The sequence below is a fragment of the Vipera berus genome (assembly GCF_964194415.1).
Source record: "Vipera berus genome assembly, chromosome: 1".
NCBI lineage: Eukaryota > Metazoa > Chordata > Lepidosauria > Squamata > Viperidae > Vipera > Vipera berus.
The window spans coordinates 217,589,009-217,607,691 of NC_138202.1; the positions used below are offsets into that span (position 1 = coordinate 217,589,009).

General features: G+C 40.5%; 1 protein-coding gene across 2 annotated transcripts in view; it reads left to right on the plus strand.

Moving 5' to 3' along the window:
• The first annotated feature begins 609 nt into the window (after positions 1-609).
• ROCK2 (Rho associated coiled-coil containing protein kinase 2) overlaps positions 610-18,683 on the plus strand; it is a 110,657-nt gene continuing 92,583 nt past the window's right edge. For both annotated transcript variants that reach the window (XM_081342753.1, XM_081342754.1), the window contains exon 1: positions 610-1,800. In XM_081342753.1, coding sequence (XP_081198879.1) covers positions 1,654-1,800 — 147 coding nt within the window. In that variant the 5' untranslated portion in view covers positions 610-1,653. The remainder of the gene's footprint in view (positions 1,801-18,683) is intronic.

Sequence of the window (18,683 nt, forward strand, 5' to 3'; positions counted from 1 at the left end):
AAGGGATGCTGACGGGAGTTTTAAGCCCCCCCCCCGCCCCGCGCCCTTTCCTTCAGTCGCTCTCAGCGCTTTATATGGTCTGCGTGCCATCCCGCCAGCATCACCGGCGGGTCCACCTCGGTTGCTATCGCGTTGTTTTCCCTCCCCCGCCTTGGCTATCAGCCGGTTGGAGGCGAAGGGTGGCTGAGCAAGAGCAAGCAAACACAAGGGAGTCACCCGCTTATTTTGGATGGCCCGAGGGCAGCTTATATCTAGAGAAAGGCACGCACCTAGATCCGTCTGGGCTGATTGTCGCGCGTGCCATTCCTGGAGCTCAGTCAACAAGTCCCTTGGGGGAGGGAGAGAGGGAGAGAGGGAGGGAGAGCAACGAAAGCGAATCGCACCAACCCGGCCGCACCGAGGCCAGCCTTTCCCGCTCGAGTTCAGGGGCTACACTGGCAGAGGTCTTCAAACTCGGCCCTTTTACGACTCGTGGACTTCAACTCCCAGAATTCCTCAGCCAGCATGGCTGGCTGAGGAATTCTGGGAGTTGAAGTCCACGAGTCATTAAAAAGGCCGAGGTTGAAGACCCCCCCTGGGCTACAGTGAGCCCCGAGGAGAGCTGGCAGAGATACGCGAGGCAGAAGACTTCCCCCGTGCTGTCTTTTCCTTCCCGCTGCTCCTCGCCCACCTCTCGGTGGGGGGGATCCTTCTGCCAGCGAAGGCTTGTGGGTAACGAGGAGGAAGAAGCCATCGCGGTAGTAGTAATCGTGCAGCCGCCGCCGCCGGATTAATTAAGCTTGTAATTGCAAAGAAAGGGTGCGGGGGGGCAGGAGGAGGAGGAGGAGGCGGCGGCAGCAGCAGCAGCAGCAGCAGCTTCAGTCCCTCGTTCGGCCGAAGTAGCGGCAACTCGCAGAGGTCAGTGCGGGGCAGCCCGCTCCCTGGAGAGCAACGCCTCCGGAGAGAGACCCAGCGAGGCGGGCCCAGCCGCACTCCCTCCCATCCTTCTAGCCACAGAGGAAGAGGAGGAGGGAGGAAGTCGGCTGCCGCCGCCGCCGCCGCTGCTGCTTTCCCTCCCTCCCTCCCTCCCTCGTCTTCTCCCCGACGGGTAGTGAGTGACCTGGTGCAAAATGGCCGAGGCAGCGTGGGGGGCCCGGTCGTAACTTGCCTTCCCGCCTTGTCGCTGCCGAAGAGACCCAAGGAGAAACAGGAAGGCCGCGGCGGGGCTTCCCCTTTCCCTTCTCCTTCCAGGCGCCCACCTTCCCCTTTCTGGGTTGTTCATGCCTGGGAAGCGGGCGGGTGGAGCAGCGGCAGCAGTGCCCGCCCCAATTGGGAGGCGAGGAGGAGGAGGAGGAGGAGGTCGTCCGCTTGCCCCTCTTTGGCTTCTCCTCCGGAGAGAGGCCTGGCCGGGTGAGGCCGGGACTGAGCCCCGCTTTTCTCCGCCCGGCGGATTTGCTGCTTCCTTCACCCCAAACTCGGCAGACCCCGAAGTGGAGAGCAATCGGCGGTACTGGAGACTGCAGAGAGTCTCCGCCTGCCGCCGCCTCCTCCTCCTCCTCCTCCTGCTCCTGCTCCTGCTCCGTTTCCAATCGGGCGACGGTCTCCGGATCTGATCTGGCGCCCGAAAACCCAGAGAGACAAAAAGGCGGTGAAAGATCCGTCGCGGACGTGAAAATGAACCACCAGCAGCCGCAAGAGGCAACGAAAATGTCTGCCTCCCCGCCGCCGGTATCCGGGGAAGGGCATTTGACGAGCCGGCAGAGGAAGTTGGAATCCATGATCCGGGACCCCAGATCTCCGGTCAATGTGGAAAGTTTGTTGGTGAGTTCAGCTGATGGCGGCGGTGTGAGTGTGTGATTAGAGAGAAACTGCAAAAAAAAAAGAAAAACTAAAAAAAAAACCACTAAACTAAGATTGAGGGCAAGCAAGGATGAGGGCAGAGCTGTATCATCTCCTTTGGGGTGTTTTAAGCTACATTACTTCAGGGGTCTTCAAACTTGACCCTTTTATGACTTGTGGACTTCAACTCCCAGAATTCCTCAGCCAGCTTTGCTGGCTGAGGAATTCTGGGAGTTGAAGTCCACAAGTCATAAAAGGGCCAAGTTTGAAGACCCCTGACTTAGAAAGAATGCAGCTCCCGCGTTTTCCGTGATTGGGGAAAAGAGGAGAAAATAGCTCAGGACCTGGGTGGGAAGACCAGAGCCTGCTCCCACTTTTGCGTTGGAAGCGCTAGGCGGGGAGAGGAAGATGTTGTACTGCACACCAGTACAGTTTCTCAATATGGAGAGTTTGAATACTTCTGACTGGAGGGCCGGACAGACTTTAACTATTTCGCGGACGCTTGTGTCTAAAATACAATGGCCATCCTGTGCTCTGCCCGCTCCCTGCGCTCGGAAACGCTCAACACTGAAGGATTTTTTTTATATTTGAGAATCTGGGTTGAGTGGATTAAGAACACTTTTTTTTCTCACGGAAGTGTGTTGACATGGTGAAAAGGGGAAGGGGGTGGTCTTACTGAAGGATTCTGCCCCTCCCATCCCCAAAATAAATTCCCAGTGAGAGTATAGATAAGATTTCTGGAACAAAACGTTATGTGTGGTGAAAGAATAATTATTTGCACTGTGTAGGGTTGCCCCTTACCTCTTCCCAGAATTTTGCTATTTGGGAGTCAAAACTCAACATAAGAGTTCTTAAAATTTAGTTTGGTCATGGAAGTTTTTGTTCAATTATTTAGGCATTGTGCATTTTTAAGTTGCTTGTATTGGGAGGTCAGTCTTTGCCACTAACTTTTCAGTGTCATCTTTGTTTTTCAGTGATGCTGTAGTGAACTTGATTTCTGTTAATGGGAAATTAATGTGGACTTGTTGAATGCTCTATGAAGGCACTTTAGAAATTATGGTCATACTTCATGAACCAGTGTTACCTTGAGAAGGTAGATTCAGTAGGAATGATTAAATTTACTAGCTGCACAAAAAAATGAAAAGAAACTTTAGTTAGAGATGTTTGTATACAAGGAACACTTCATTTCTGCTAGAAAGCTTATTAAGGAATACCATTTGAAATTCTTCCAGTCAGTTTGCTGCCTATATTTTGCGATAGCAGTGACCTCACACCAAGGTTGCAGAAAAAGAATGTTTTTTTCCCCCCAAGAATTTTTTTTCTTGCAGGCATTTTTTTGGTGGGGGGAGCAGCTGGAGCCATCTGCAAAAAATGACTCAGTTCTATTTGGCCAAAATACAGGAATTGACTAAACAATATGGGTATCTCTGTGCTACAGCAATATATGCTTACCTCAGACCCTCCAGGATAGAATTTATCAATCTGTTTCTTTTCTGTAATGTTAGCACTATAAGTTTTAGAATTCTTACTCTGCCTCAGTTTAAGAATAGCTCTGCTGGATTAGAGTTTATTTATTTAGCATATTAGATCTACAAAGGTCATACAATCACTGACATACTAATTTTGTTTAAATAAAGACAATACACCATAGGAGTTAAAATATTAAATTAAGATAAAACCATAATAAAAGCAGCATAATATGGGGCCATAGAATTGCAGTGGGATAGATGTCATAATTTGATATCTAAGGATCTAACTGTGGTGTAGTTGTGATGAGATCATCCCAGGTGCCTTGAAATTTCCTGAGGAGACATTCTTAAACTATATGTGTTATAGTTTGTTCCAGAGCATCACATTGACATTATGGGCTCTCGGCCATTCCCCACTTAAAGAGCTTTGCCTTTGTTCTGGCATGGCCTGTCTTGATTCTATTCAGATGGTTCATATTTTTTGGGGGGGGGCAGCTGCATTCCTGGAAGTGGTTTTGTTGGATCTGCATGATTTGTTTGGTTATGGTTATTAAAACTCTCCCATCTTAATCATCTAGATCGTAAGATTGGTTTCCTAGACTTAAGCCTGGTGAGAGGTAGATTGTCTAATATTTTATCTTATTCCACTATTGGATTGTCACCTGAGATCAGGAGGGGCAATATTAGAACATTTAGCCATGAGAGGGGTGTGGATTTAAGAGTTCCAGATATTATTCTTGTTGTGTCATTAAGGTAAACAGCAGTCTTGTTAGTATGACAATGTATTCCCCATACAGGTGTGCAGTATTCAGCAACAATATACTAATGATTGTGGATCAGGGTAAAACCCACATAGTCCAGTGTTTTCTTTTCCATAATGGCCACTCAGGTGCCTTTGCGGTGCTTAGAAACAGGAGAATGGAGACTTTTCTTCTCCCCTTGTTTTTCTTGCATCTGGCATTTAGAATCATATTTTCCCAACATAGAGTTGAAATTGGCTCTTCAAGATCTAAGTCTTGATTGATTTAAGAATTTATCCCTTTCCCCCTTAAAATCATCTAAACATAAAGCCTTCACTGTGTCTTGTGGTACTGATTTGCACAGGTTAATTAATGTGCTGTATAAAAAAACATTTTCTTGCCTCTTTTAATATTCTTTTGTTCACCTTTACTGGATAACACCTGGTCCTAGAATTTTAAGAGAGGAGAAAAATCTTCCACTTTATCCATGTCAAATTTCACTTTATGTACTTTGATCCTGCTCAGTCACTCTTTTTCCCAAACCAAACAGCTCTAGATACTATGTTTTTATTTCAAAAGGAAACTGTTATAAAACCTTCTATTTATTTTGCATTTTTAAAAAATGTTACTTATTTTTTTTAAAATCAGCAATGAGAACTGCGTACAATATTATAGATGCAAGTATAACATAAATTTGTAGAAAGACATTGCAGCGTGGGCAATTTTATTTTCAGTTGCTTTCCTAATAATCCCTAGCATGGAGTTTGCCTTTTTCACAGTTACCATGAAATGAGTCAACAACATTTCATTGAATTATTGTCTGTGACCTTAGCATCCTTTTCCTGGATAGTTACAGACAGTTCAAACCAGGTGAATACAGGTATATGCAAAAGAATGCATCACATTACACTTAATTTAATTGAACTGCATTTACTGTTTGGTTCACCATTCTTCTAGGTGAAAGAGCTCTTTTTGGAACTTTTTACAATCACTTTTGAATTTTACCACCTATCTGGAAATTTGACAGCTGATTACTTTTATGTCAAGATTACATGTGAATAATATGAAGTTAGAAAGCATCATTACAGACAAGGTACTTAAAGGACTCCTTATTTTCCTTCATTGAAAAAATTATGCATTCTTACTCTAAATTTCTATTTTGTTAACCAATTATTTTATAGATTCACTTACAGGACATATTAGCAATTATATTTGCAATTAGCAGTCTGTTGAGGGCCCATATTTGATTTTCAAAAAGACTTTGACAATTTTAGTAAAGTCACCTCAACATTTTTTTACATGTTGATATTCTGAAAAATCTTTATAAGGATGGTAAGGCAGAATTTTTCTATGCAGAATCCAGGCTAATTTTCTTTCAGAACAGCATATTTTTCCATATACGTATTTTGTGTTTTTATTTATCACTTCTGTCCATTTGAACAAAACAGATCTTAAGTGGGGTCTATAATTTCCCAAATCTCCCTTGGATCATCTTTTTAAAAGTTGTGCTTCATATTGGATACAATTTCGCACTAAGTCTGATTGAGGGACAAGTCACATACTTTTGCCAGACTGTCAGCAATTTCATCTTTGAGTATTTAAGAACTCCCAGATGGATGTGATCATGATCTGATGATTTGTTATTGTGTCATCACTTAAGGTATTGTTGATTGTTACTCAAATTTTCTCAGTTGATACAAATTTCTCTTGAGAAAGTTAATACAAAGTGACTGGGATATCTTTCTGTTATAGCAGGCATTTCAAACTGCCGGGCCATGGGCCAGATGCATCACACTGAAACCGCGCCCACCTGATTGTCGGCAATGGAGAAAAAGTTCCGATATGTCGCGCGATGTCACATGATGTCACGAGATTGACATGCCTGTATTATAGAGACAAATAATTGATCCAGTTTTTTGTTATCTTCATATTCTCCTTCAGCAGCTCTTTCTGTCCTTTCATATTTAATTATCCAATTTGTTTTAATTTAGGATTTTATCATTTCTCTTTAATCTGTTTTGGAGATATACTCCTCCTCTAATAATGGTAGTAATGCTTCTCTTCCCCTATTATCATGCTTTTCTCCCAGAATTTGGCATCTTTTTTCTTCATTAGGATGGGCTTTCCATTACTTGAAGGACATTATCTTGAATTACACAATTTCCCAGACAGTACAAGAGAATCATGCTGGCTTCTTCTTAGATTTGGTTTATCCTTCCTTACACCATAGCCAGTTATCATCTTGTTTGGAAAAACTAATTAGGTAATCCTAGAAGACATCAGACTGAAGTATTTTGCTAGGGATAATTGTTAGAAATATTTCAAAACATTTCAGTGCTTGTACCCAGAAGAATATAACCCTATTACAAGCAGTATAACATTTTGCCCTTTGAAGGAAGAATAAGTATTTAATTCTGATCTGATGCTTCTTTTCAGTTGTTCTGTATTAAAAACTGTAGTTTTGAATGATTTCTTATTAACGTGACAAGCCTTTTCTGTTCTTTAAAGCAGTCTGATTTTATTCAGGCCTCTGCATTAGTCTCTAAAAAGTTGTAGCTGCTTTAAGAGAAGTATTAATGAGATGGATCTTTAAAGCAGAGGTATTGTTTTCAGACTGATTTGGGACTTTAAAAAAAAGCTGTTTTAATGATTGGCAGAAATGCCATGCTTGTGCAAGTCTGAAGTATTTATTTTGAACTGCACAATTGTGCTATATATTAATACTGTACAATTGATTTGAAGTAATTTCACCAAGAAAAGCTGGTAGTGTGTCAGATTTTTCTTGTGCTTTTGTGAAAAATATACTTTGTTTGCTCAGTTTACTACATGGTTTTGTAGAACAGGGCTTTTCAATTTTTTCCAACCATTGTGCCACTTTTAGGATATGGCAACATCTGAGTACCACTAGTTGCCTAGCAAGGTGTCAAAAACGTGATGACAAAAAAGGAAAAAAGTGATGAAGTACAGGTAGTCCTCGACTTTCAATAGTTCTCTTAGTGACTGTTCAAAGTTACAATGGCACTGGAAAAAGTGCCCCCCAAGCCACCGCCGAGCAAGACACCTGCCTGCCCGCCTGGCGGCGCTCTTCCTCCTGTCCGAGGTTTTCATTATTGTGAGCATTTCTGTTGAGGATTGGCAGAGGGGATGGGGTGGGGAGGTGTTTGGTTTTTATTTCCCCACCCTCTGCTGGGTGGTTGCAGCAGGTTTTGGTCACTTCACATGATCCTGGGACACTGTGACCATCGTAAATATGAATCAGTTGCCAAGCATCTGAATGTAAATCACAAGACCCTGGAGATGCTGCAATATTCCAGCTGATCAGCGCTTCTTCTGGGCTCAGCAGAAGCGCCAGGATGAGCACCAAGCTCCAGCTGGAGCCTGGCGCTGATCCTGGTGCTTCCGCTGAGCCCTGACAGCCCTACAGCTCCAGCCATCTCTCGCTCAGGCTTGTGCGGTACTACCACCAGTTCAGCTCATTCCTCTCCCCCGCTACCACTTTTCTAGGATGGTCGTGTGCCACCTGCCAGGTGCCAGGTGGTACCCGTACCACTGGTTGAAAAGCCCTGTTGTAGAAGAAGGCATGATTGCACAACTCTTGTTTAAATAAAATAAGTTAATTTTTTTCAGTGACTGAGTTCTTTGGATACACATAGGACAGATCAATATCATCTACTTGATATAAAACTGCACTGATTTTAAGGAAAATTTAAATAAGCTTCATTGTTATTGCAGTTTTGTTCATAAGAGAATGTGTCCTTTACAACTATTTCATGCTTGATGTGTGTTAGTATTTCAGACAACTTTGTTTAAAGTGGAGGGTCCCCATAGTCCAGACATGTCAAACACAAGGCCCGGGGGCCAGATCCGGCCTGCAAAGTGGTTTCATGTGGCCTCCGAAGCCATCCTGGAAACAGTGAGGGAACGGTCCCCGCTGCCTTGGCCCTGAGACCCTCCTTCTGGAGACCCCCAGATCTGTACCACTCCTGCCCAGGCCCCCATAGGCACCCTTGATGCCAATGATGTAGAGCTGGCCATGCCCACCCAGTAGGCCACGCCCACCCTGGCCATACCTACCTGGCCCCCCGAGGGCAACCACAATGCTGATGTGGCCCTCAATGAAATTGAGTTTGACACCCCTGCCATAGTCTATATAAAATAAATGGATTTCTAGTTAAATATGGATATTGTGGTACAATTAAATGTATTTTTTACTCAGACCCCAGAAAGAAAAGACCCTTGTTACTTGACAAGTTAATGTGTGAAAGGTTTGTAAAAGTTGATAGATTTCAAATTTCATTGTGATTAGCAGTTTTTACAACAAAGTAGGTAGTGATAACAGTCATGATTCATAAATAGCTTGGCATATTAATAATAGTTGTAAAATATACAGTTTAATTATTAATATTAAACAGCAGTGAATAGGATTTTGTTTAAACAGAAAAAGGACTTTCCCTACTTATGTATTTATCCACATTTGTTGAGGAATTAATGAATGAGCGCTGTCTATATCAGTTTCCTTAATGGGAAGAATTTTACCAATTTCTCCTTATGGGAATATTTTTCTACTGAACATCATTAGAGTGCTGGAAATAATAATATTCAGCATTTAGTTCTGCTTGCGCTTTCAAGAATAAATGTTAACTTAATGGAGTAAATTAATGGTGATTATTTTGTGCATTTTTAATGATTTAAAATATTGAAATCATCCCATCTTCACAATGATTAGTTATAGGAGTGTTACAGGGACTGTACACTTTTTTCCTGTATGTGACTTACCTTTCCCTTTATCATTATTGGTATTATATATGGTTATTAGTCAGAGTGGTTAAACACATGAAAGGATATGCTCAAGTCTAACACTTTAAAACTCTATGGATTGTTCCAGCTTAGTGGTTGCCTTTATTCTGTCTTCTGGTAAAGATACAGCAAAGGCACCTCTGGCAGAGCAGGATGGAATTATAATTCTATCAGCATCAGCATCTGCATCTGCATCTCTCTTATACAGTATGTATTTATCAAATTGCTGATTTAGCCAATAGGCTTATATCCTGCCTTTTCTCGAGAAGTTTGAAGTAAGGCACTTAGGATTTCTTGTTCCACTTTTATCCCCACAACCACAGCCTTGCACAACAGTGGGCCTGACAAATACTGATGGACTATAATACTTATGTTGTTGTTAGCTGCGAAGTCGTGTCCGACCCATCGCGACCCTATGGACAACATTCCTCCAGGCCTTCCTGTCCTCTACCATCTTCTGGAGTCCATTTAAGCTCACACCTACTGCTTCAGTGACTCCATCCAGCCACCTCATTCTCTGTCGTCCCCTTCTTCTATCGTTCCCAGCATTAGGCTCTTCTCCAGTGAGTCCTTCCTTCTCATTAGGTGGCCAAAGTATTTGAGTTTTAGCTTTAGGATCTGGCCTTCTAAAGAGCAGTCAGGATTGATCTCCTCTAGGACTGACCGGTTTGATTGCCTTGCAGTCCAAGGGACTCGCAGGAGTCTTCTCCAGCACCAGAGTTCAAAGGCCTCAATTCTTTGGCGCTCAGCCTTTCTTATGGTCCAACTTTCACTGCCATACATTGCAACTGGGAAAACCATAGCCTTGACCATACACACTTTTGTTGACAGGGTGATGTCTCTGCTTTTTAGTGTGCTGTCTAGATTTGCCATGGCTTTCCTCCCCAGGAGCAAGCGTCTTTTAATTTCTTGGCTACAGTCCCCATCTGCAGTGATCTTGGAGCCCAGGAAAATAAAATCTGTCACTACCTCCATTTCTTCCCCATCTATTTGCCAGGAATTGAGAGGGCCAGATGCCATGATCTTGGTTTTCTTAATGTTAAGTTTCAACCCAAGTTTTGCACTTTCCTTCTTCACCCGCATACATAATACTTATTTCTAGTAAATGACAATTTATGAGTTGCCTGTCTTATTCTGTGTATAACCTGATTACTCTTTTATTAGAACAGTGTTCTTCTCAATATGTTAAACTACTTTTGCGTTATAAGCTGTTTCATTTCACTGTGACTTTAGTACAGTTTTCTAGATTTACATAATACGTTGAGCCATAAACTCATCACACAGACTGATATGTTAGGCTAAAGTGTGTGTTGTGCAACCACAGCCATATTTAAAGTTTTTGTTGTCAGCAACAGGATAGCAACAAAAGAAAAAAAAGAAAATATCTCCATTTCTTTTCTTTTTTTAGAAGTGTTCGTTTCATACTTAGCCATGAGGTGTTATGCTCTATTTTGGGTTAGACTGAGACATAAATACAGCCAGTGTAAAGACTCCTCATCACTATTAATCAGGAAAGAGGGATGGGATGGAATGCTACAACATTCACTCTTGGGTTCAGTGCTTTTTAACATTTTCATTAACAATACGCATGAAGGAATAGAAATAATAATGCTTTTCATATTTGCAAGTAACACAAAACTGTGGGATGGCTAATGATTGAAAATGATTTTGAGAAGTTCAGGAAACTGTTTAAAAGTCAATAGAAATGCATAGGAAAAACTCAAAACGTGCCAGTGTAGAATATGGGATACTTGAGATTGTCAAAAATATGTTATAATAGTCATTGCAAACTGAATAATATTAGTCACCAGTGTGATATGGCTACTAAAAAGTTAAAACACCTTTTTAGAAGGCATTCTTCTGTGCCTTCTATTCAGTATTTTTTCTAACCTTTGTAGTGATACATAGATGGGGGGGGGGGAAACAACCTTACTCTATCTAATGTTGTCTAGATATGTTGAACTACAGCCTGCTTCTCTGCCAGTCAAGGGTAACCAGAAAGGCCAGGAACAGACAGGTTAGAATTGATAAAATAATTTAGTCTAAGAAATCAGAAGGACAGCAGGTTGGGGATATCTATTTTAACATTTGCTGGATTCTATGGGATTTTTTCCATAATCTTAACTGATTTAGTAAATTAGTAGTTTTCTCAAATTATGCATTAGTGCTGGTCTGCTGTTGTGCAAGTGCAAAAGATGATTTACTACATGAAAACATAGCATTAGATTTAAAGTTGTTTCAGGATAAATATTTCTTTTAGTAAGGCTTAAAAGGAGTGTGTTTTCTAGTCGGATTTGAGTTACTATACCGTGCATGAAATCTTTAGTCAAATATATTATGCAATGCACCTTCAGAATCCAGGTCCGATTTTCATAACATTAAGAGTAGCTCTGGTTTGAAGTGCATAGTGGTTAGTGTCCTAAGCAGTAAAAGGTCAAGAGCAATTCTGCTTTCTATTAAAATTAGTGTTTGATTTGCATGAGTGGAACTACTCTAAGCTGAACGCGACAGAGCTACTATTTTGGCTTTGACTTTGAAAGCAAGCCTTTATTTAACATCTTGTCTGCTAGCCATAGTTGACAAGGAGTCCCCATGTGAACAGGTAAGCAAACTGAAGGCAAATGCCTCATCTCTAAGCAGTCGTTCTGCTTGGTCAGTTCCTGGTTAGGAAGTTTGAAAACCTGATCTGTTAATTTTTTCTCCACCCTGTTTGGTAAAAAAAACATTTTAAAAATCAGACAGCTAGTTAGTTCCTCGTTCAGATGAAGCGTTGACTGCAATTCTGTGTTCATTTAACTGAGAGAGGAGGAGGTGTTTGTAAGAGATATGTATAGAGCTGTGTTTATTTAAAGTTCCATATATATCCTGTTGAGAATTTTGAAAAACTCAAATGAACAAACAGTGCAGATTTTGAAGAAACAATGGCTTTCTACTATATTTTTTTTAAAAAAATCCCTTGGAAATGTAGATACATTTACGGTCAGTGCTTTATGTTTGAAATAATGAAAGGTAACTTGCCTTGGGGATAAGAATCCCATCTTTTTCTCCATTAAAGCTTTGGATCACTGACAGAGGAGAAATAAACATATTAATTTTGGAACCTCAGACAAAGAACATGCCAAGTGCACAAAGTATTAAGTAGTGGCAGAATGTGGTAGATTTCATATTCCCAGTGGGCTTAGTGCACTATAGTTATTAGTAATTTACTGTTTACAAATGTAAAAGGGAGTAACAACTGCAATCTGATATTTGCTAAGGCTTCACCAGAGGGCAGATCTGAATGAAAGCCCTATGTTTTAATCTCGTCTTATAGTCACCAATGCATAAAGGCATGGGCAATAAGATACAGTTGCCTGATGTACACATCACACTGTTTCCTAATATGACATTCAGTTTTGGCTTAGCCCATGATCTGAATGTAATCATTATGCTTAGTAAATCATAGTTTATGATGTATATAAAGTAGAGCTAATAGTGTCTTATTTATTTTACAGTGGTTAATGCTTTTAAAACCATAGGAATTAGCTTTTAATTGTACTTGATGAATATGTTTCCCATGATGACAAAGGTAAAATTTACTTCAAGCTGAGCCTGGTTCCTGATTATTTCTTGGATAGTCAGTCCCATGCAGGGTTTTTTGCGACTTTATAGATATGTTTTGACATTGCTTTCTTCAGGGCTACATTTTGATTTCCCAGTCTAGCCTAGAACCTTGGGATTTCCTGGTAATCTCTCAACTAGGTATTAACAGACTGAGCCTGCTTAGCATTTGAGAGCAACCAAGATTAGCTTGGTACTACCACTTGCTGAGTTAATGGGAAAAACTCATTTTAATTGTGCTTGACTTCTGATGATTTCCTTGTGGCAGCCCCTGAGATATTGGAAGACTGCCATTATGTCATCCCTAGTCCTTGTATTCATTAAACTACAGTAGATATACCCAATTCCTTCTACCATTCCTTCCTTCTTATCACCAGCATGGGAGAGGATTTGTAGTGCCATGTTTTGGAATACTTTTCAGCTTTCTACCTTTGTCTGCAACTTTGGCATTCCTTGATTCTCTTATCTGAATACTAACCAGGCCTAACTGTGTTAAACTTTTAAGGCTACTAGAAAATTGAAGGTCTGCTAAAATGGATAAATCAGTAGTGTTAATACAGTCAAATTAGAATAAAAATATAACTTGTTCTGTAATTCAGAATCAAGATGCCCTCAGAAACCACTTGCTTCTATTTTCTCTTGCTAAGAGTTTTTAAAAACTTAGGATGCAATATGGTCCCCTGCTGTCAGTATCCATTACTAGTGGAACGTAGCCATAGGAATTAGCCACATGCTGTTTGCTCTGTTTCTAGGTGCTGAATGTCTCATTGCCCCATGAGAAAGAAGGGTTTATAGAATAAACAGAATAAGAGAGTTGGAAGGGACCTTGGAGGTTTTCTAGTCCAATCCCCTGCTCAAGTAGAAAACCCTGTACCCGTGGTGGCAAACCTCTCTGTGGGCATGGGCGCCGTCGCTCTGGTCAGCTGGGTTTTATAAAACCTTTTCACTTTAGACCTCCGCCGCCATGTGCAAAAAAAAGAGGTTCAATTAAATCAATCAATTTCAACTTCTCGCCGGAAAAAAAAAGATCTTGTAAAGTTGGAATTGATTGATTGAACTTTTTAGTCCCACCCAGTCTGCCGTTACCACCGCAGCCACACCCACCCAATGGGCTGTGTCCACCCAATTGGCCACACCCACCCAATGGGCCACGCCCACCCAGCACCCGACGATTCATAAGTGGGTTTTGGGTTGCAGTTTGGGCACTCGGTCTCTACAAGGTTCGCCATCACTGCCCTATTTCAGACAAACGGTTGTCCAATTTCTTCTTAACAACCTCTAGTGTTGAAGCACCCATAACCTCTGGAGGCAAGTCATCCTACTGATTAATTGTTCTAACTGTCAGGAAATTTCTCCTTAGTTCTAGGTTGGTTGTCTCCTTGATTAGTTTCTATCTATTGCTTCTTGTCCTGCCTTCAGGTGCTTTGAAAAATAGATAAACCCCCTCTTCTTTGTGGCAGCCCCTGAGATATTGGAAGACTGCCATTATGTCATCCCTAGTCCTTGTTTTCATTAAACTACAGTAGATATACCCAATTCCTTCTACCATTCTTCGTATGTTTTAATCTCCAGTCCCCTAATCATCTTTGTTGCTCTTTTCTTCATTCTTTCTAGAGTCTCAACATCTTTTTTACTGCATATTATGGCGACCAAAGCTGGATGCAGTATTCTAAGTGTGGTCTTACCAAGGCATTATAAAATGGTATTAATGCTTCACGTGATTTGGATTCTATCCCTCTCTTAATGCAGCCTAGGACTGGCTCATATTTAAGTGATTGTCCTCTAGGATCCCAAGACTCTTTCGCTTACTACTATTTAGCCAGGTACCACCTATTCTATGCCTGTGCATTTGTTTTTTTCTTGCCTAAATGTAGGCAAGAAAATTAATTTCATTTTGTTAGATAGGGCCCAGTGTTCAGGTCTGTCGAGATTCTTCTATGTCTTGAGCCTACTAGAGTGTTAGCTATTCCTGCCAGCTTGATGTCTGCAAATTTGATGAGTTTATCCCCTCATCTAAATCATTGATGAAGATATTGAAGAATACTGGGCCTAAGACAGAACTTGAGGTACCCCACTGCATGCTTCCCTCCGTGTAGATGCAGTTCTGTTAAGGACTACACGTTGAGTGTAGTTGGTCAAACACTTACAAATCTGTCTGGTGGTGATGCTGTCTAACCCACAGTTTTCTATCTTATCAAGTATTAGGTTATGGTCTACCTTATCAAATGCCATACTGAAATCCAAGTAAATTATATCTACAGCATTTCTCTGGTCCACTAATTTTGTCACTTTGTCAAATAATGCAATAAAATTTGTCTGACATGACCTGTTTTTGACAAACCTATGTTGGTTTCCGGTTATGACAATATTTGCATCTAGGTGTTCACAGATTTGTTGCTTGATTTTTCCCCCAGAATCTTCCTAGATGTTGATGTCAGGCTGATAGGTTGTAGTTTCCTGGATCCATTTATTCTCTCCTTTCTTTGAAGATGGCAACTGCATCAGCCCTTTTCCACTTATCTGGTAGTTCCTCGGTGCTCCAAGATCTTCAAAAGATGTAGATCAGTGATTCTGAGATCATGTCTGCCAGTTCCTTCAGAATCTTGTTGTATAATCCATCTGGTCTGGTGATTTGAATTCATCTAGAGTGGATAGGCGTTCTTTTACCTTTTTCTTGCTTATTTTGGCTTGCATTCTTAAATAAAATACTCTTTTTTTTGGCTGCCTGTCCTTACTATGAGGAAAAGAGAAACCCAATGTTCGCATGGTGAATATCCTTCTCAAGATGTTTAATGTGTGAAGGGATCGAGATATGGAAGAGCTGCCCTCATCCTCTGTCTACTTGACTGTAATACATTTAGCCTGAAATCCGAAAGTAAGCTATAATGTTAACATTAGCGAGAATATAATGCTCCATGTGATTCAGATTTTGCAGAGATCTATGTTTGAATTTCAGTGCAAGGACACGATTTTTTTTCAAACTTCCAAATTAGTGAATGTATGGAGGACAGGTATAGAAAGGGCTGAATGCTGTATCTTGTCCCCATTCACTTTGTGGTCCAAAGCTACCCAGGTTTTTGGAGGTGTATCCAAAATGCTATCATATTTTATGTTATTTTCAAGGAAAAAGAATGAATTACTCCAGCACTGGATTTTTCTCTCTCTCCTCCAGGTGGTTCGTGTCAGATTCTCTTTGCTACCAGATATCTGAGTGACCTTGCTTTATATCAGCTGATTAAGCAAAGTGCTATTCACATTCCATAGCGTCCACATGGCAGCATGGACAAGCAGCAGTGATGAGTGAAACAGTTGTTGGCTTAAGCCTCACAATGCTTTTGCCATTCTTTCCAGCAAGACACACTGCCAGAATTAAAGAGCTAGTAGGAGTTACTACCAGAGTGAGGCTGGGCTGGGGGTGCTGCATGGGTATTCTTTATGAATTTCTGCTAAAGACAAAGTTGCTGCATGAAGCCTGCATGATGTGCCATTAGTTGCATGCAGAAAACTTATATACGTTGAATCCCAAGGAAGAATAAAGCAAGAATAAAGATGCCTTTTCAAAGTTTTATTTTTCTGCCTGTCTACATCAGGGGAGCAGAACGAAAAGTGCTCTTTCCCGAAGTGTTCCAGTTACCCAGTTCTATTTAAATATTAAACACAATTTATTTTGTGTTCTCTAAAGGCACTTAGGTTAAAAAACAAACCTTACAGATGCAGCTGTTCTGGAAGTGAAATATCTCTAAAGGTAACAAAGTCTAAAGTACCATATTTGGAATAAGGGTAGCAAGAGCCTGCCTGCCTGCCTGCTGCCTTTTTACTTTTAGGATATTTTTTTTTCTATCTCCCTCAACTTTAGTGGTAGAATTAGGAAACGTTTTACCACTTGAACATAACGATGATATAATCAGATGAAAGTTGGAATTCAATTACTTTGCAACACACCAGAATCTAATTATATTGCTGATCCAAGAATATGATTTGATAATGACCTTTCCTAATTGACCTGTCTTCTTCAATAAAATAAAGCATAAAATAAATAAATACTCACTGAGTCATATGGAAACAAAAGTTTATTAATAATTATTTACATGGCAACCCTCCTCTTTAAAAAAAATCATGACGGGTGAAAAAGCCTATTTTAATTTGCTTTCTTAGGAATGTGCCGTTAGTAGCAATTTAAAAAATTAATTTGGCATTTATTTTTAAAAGCATTCTTTGTGGAAGCACTGTTGGAATCAATCGCTGAAAGATTATTTTAAAGCAAAAATAAACTCAAGTTTATTGAGAGTGACTTAAAGAGTTATAGATGGCTGACATTGGATCCTTCTATAGTTTGTGCATTGGGCAGATGCAAATTATTCTGAGACTTCCTTTCTAAAATGACAGAAGTAATGACAACTTGCACTCCTATCAACTTCATGTTGACAGTCTTATGGGAAATCTGATGGATCATTGTGAATATTAATTTTCAGCAATATTCAGTGTTTCAAAACAGGAGAATGGGATTAATTTTCTAGAATTAGGACAATCTGCAAGAGACCAATACATTTTGAGTTAAGACGCCGTTCTGTATCCTATGGAAAAGAAGAAGAGGTCTTGATATAAAAGTGTTTCATTTATGGCTTTCTGAGGTCAGTTTAAGATTAATACATGTCCCAATTGAAAACAAATATCACTTCGTCTTAATAGGCACTTTCACACCACAAAACTCCTCTTTTCCCCCCCTCTCTTTTCAATGAAAGTTGATTTTCCCTTGGAAATGTTCTGTATTTTAGTTTGGCCGTTTTGATTATACTGGTTCTTGATTGAACCACCAAACCTATTATTTCAATTTGTTATTTGAATTATTTACTGTCAGGGATTGGTTAATTGAGGTTTCAGCTTTCCTGTACGCACACATTTTGTGTTCAGTGTAACGAGGTATGTGATTGCGAACACAGATGATTGTGAACACATCTAGCAACGATTTCCATTGGTTGGGTGCTTTAAAAAATAGCATTGTGATTGCAGAAATCATAGCTGTCTTAGTTGTGATTGATTCGTGTGTTTGACTTTGCACTGCCAAATATTTTTTTAATGTGCAGCAAGCATCTTCTGTGGCATAGCCTTTGAACTTTAAGTAAATAATTAATACCCTTTTAAGTTAAATACAGGGCATTGATTCCTTACCATGATATATTATGCTTATTTCATTCAGTGTTGGATTAGAGGAATATTGACTGTAAATTTATGTGTAAACCGCTGGACTGCTTCCAGTTGTGATGTGAGAAAGTCTCGAGAGAACCAGAAAGCCTTATTTGTTCATTCTGCTTCAGGATGTGACTTTTTTTTTTTAGTTTTCTCCCTTCTGCTTGTTCCTGAGTTTTAGGGCAGGAAAACACAAAAATAAACTACCGGTACTTGTAGTTTGCTTTCCTCTTGAAAACAGCTCTCCCAGAATTTAAGTAAACCAAATATTGGTAGTTGATTACTGGAAGTTTATAGCAGGTCAAACAAAGTTGGTATCAGTTTGGGGCTTTGTAAAATATGCAATTAATTAGCAAGTAGTATCAAAATACTTAAAACTTTTTAAAGTTTAGATTTGAAGCTTAAGAAAGTAGATTTTCAGTTAAATGTATTTGTCCTGTTTCTCCCCCCCTCCCACCCCCTTCAACCATAATATCTGATAAACGGCCAAATTCCAAATCTTTGGCATATAATTCAACATTACCTTAACATCTTTAACATTTAAAGGTTTTCCCAAAATCTGCTTATATACATTACTATACTAGCCCGTACTATCCTAAATGATCACATGACCATATGATATGGGTCAGTTTTTATATTTTCAGTTTTAAAAAAAATCTGCTGTCCATGCTTTCAAATACATTCTTTGGAGAGTCTAACACGCCTTAAATACATCTTCTAATCTAAAGGGCATTAAAAGATTACGAAATTGCGATAATTTTGGTACTCTCAAAATGAAACTTATTAGCATTTAGTTGGGATAAACAGACTGGAAGGGTAAAATTAAGATACAGTGCTTAGGCCAGGGCTTTTCAACTTTTTCAGAGATTGTACCACTTTTAGGATATGTATCACCAGTCGCCTAGCAGGGGGGGGCGTGGCCCGCTCAACGCCACTCAATGGACACAGCTGACCTATGCTGGCAGGCCTATTGGGATCGGGAAGGCTCCGAGGAAGGTAGCTGGGGGGAGGGGGAAGCAGGAGGATTTCCAGCAGGTGCCGCCTGGCCTGCAAACGCAGCGCTGCCCCTCCA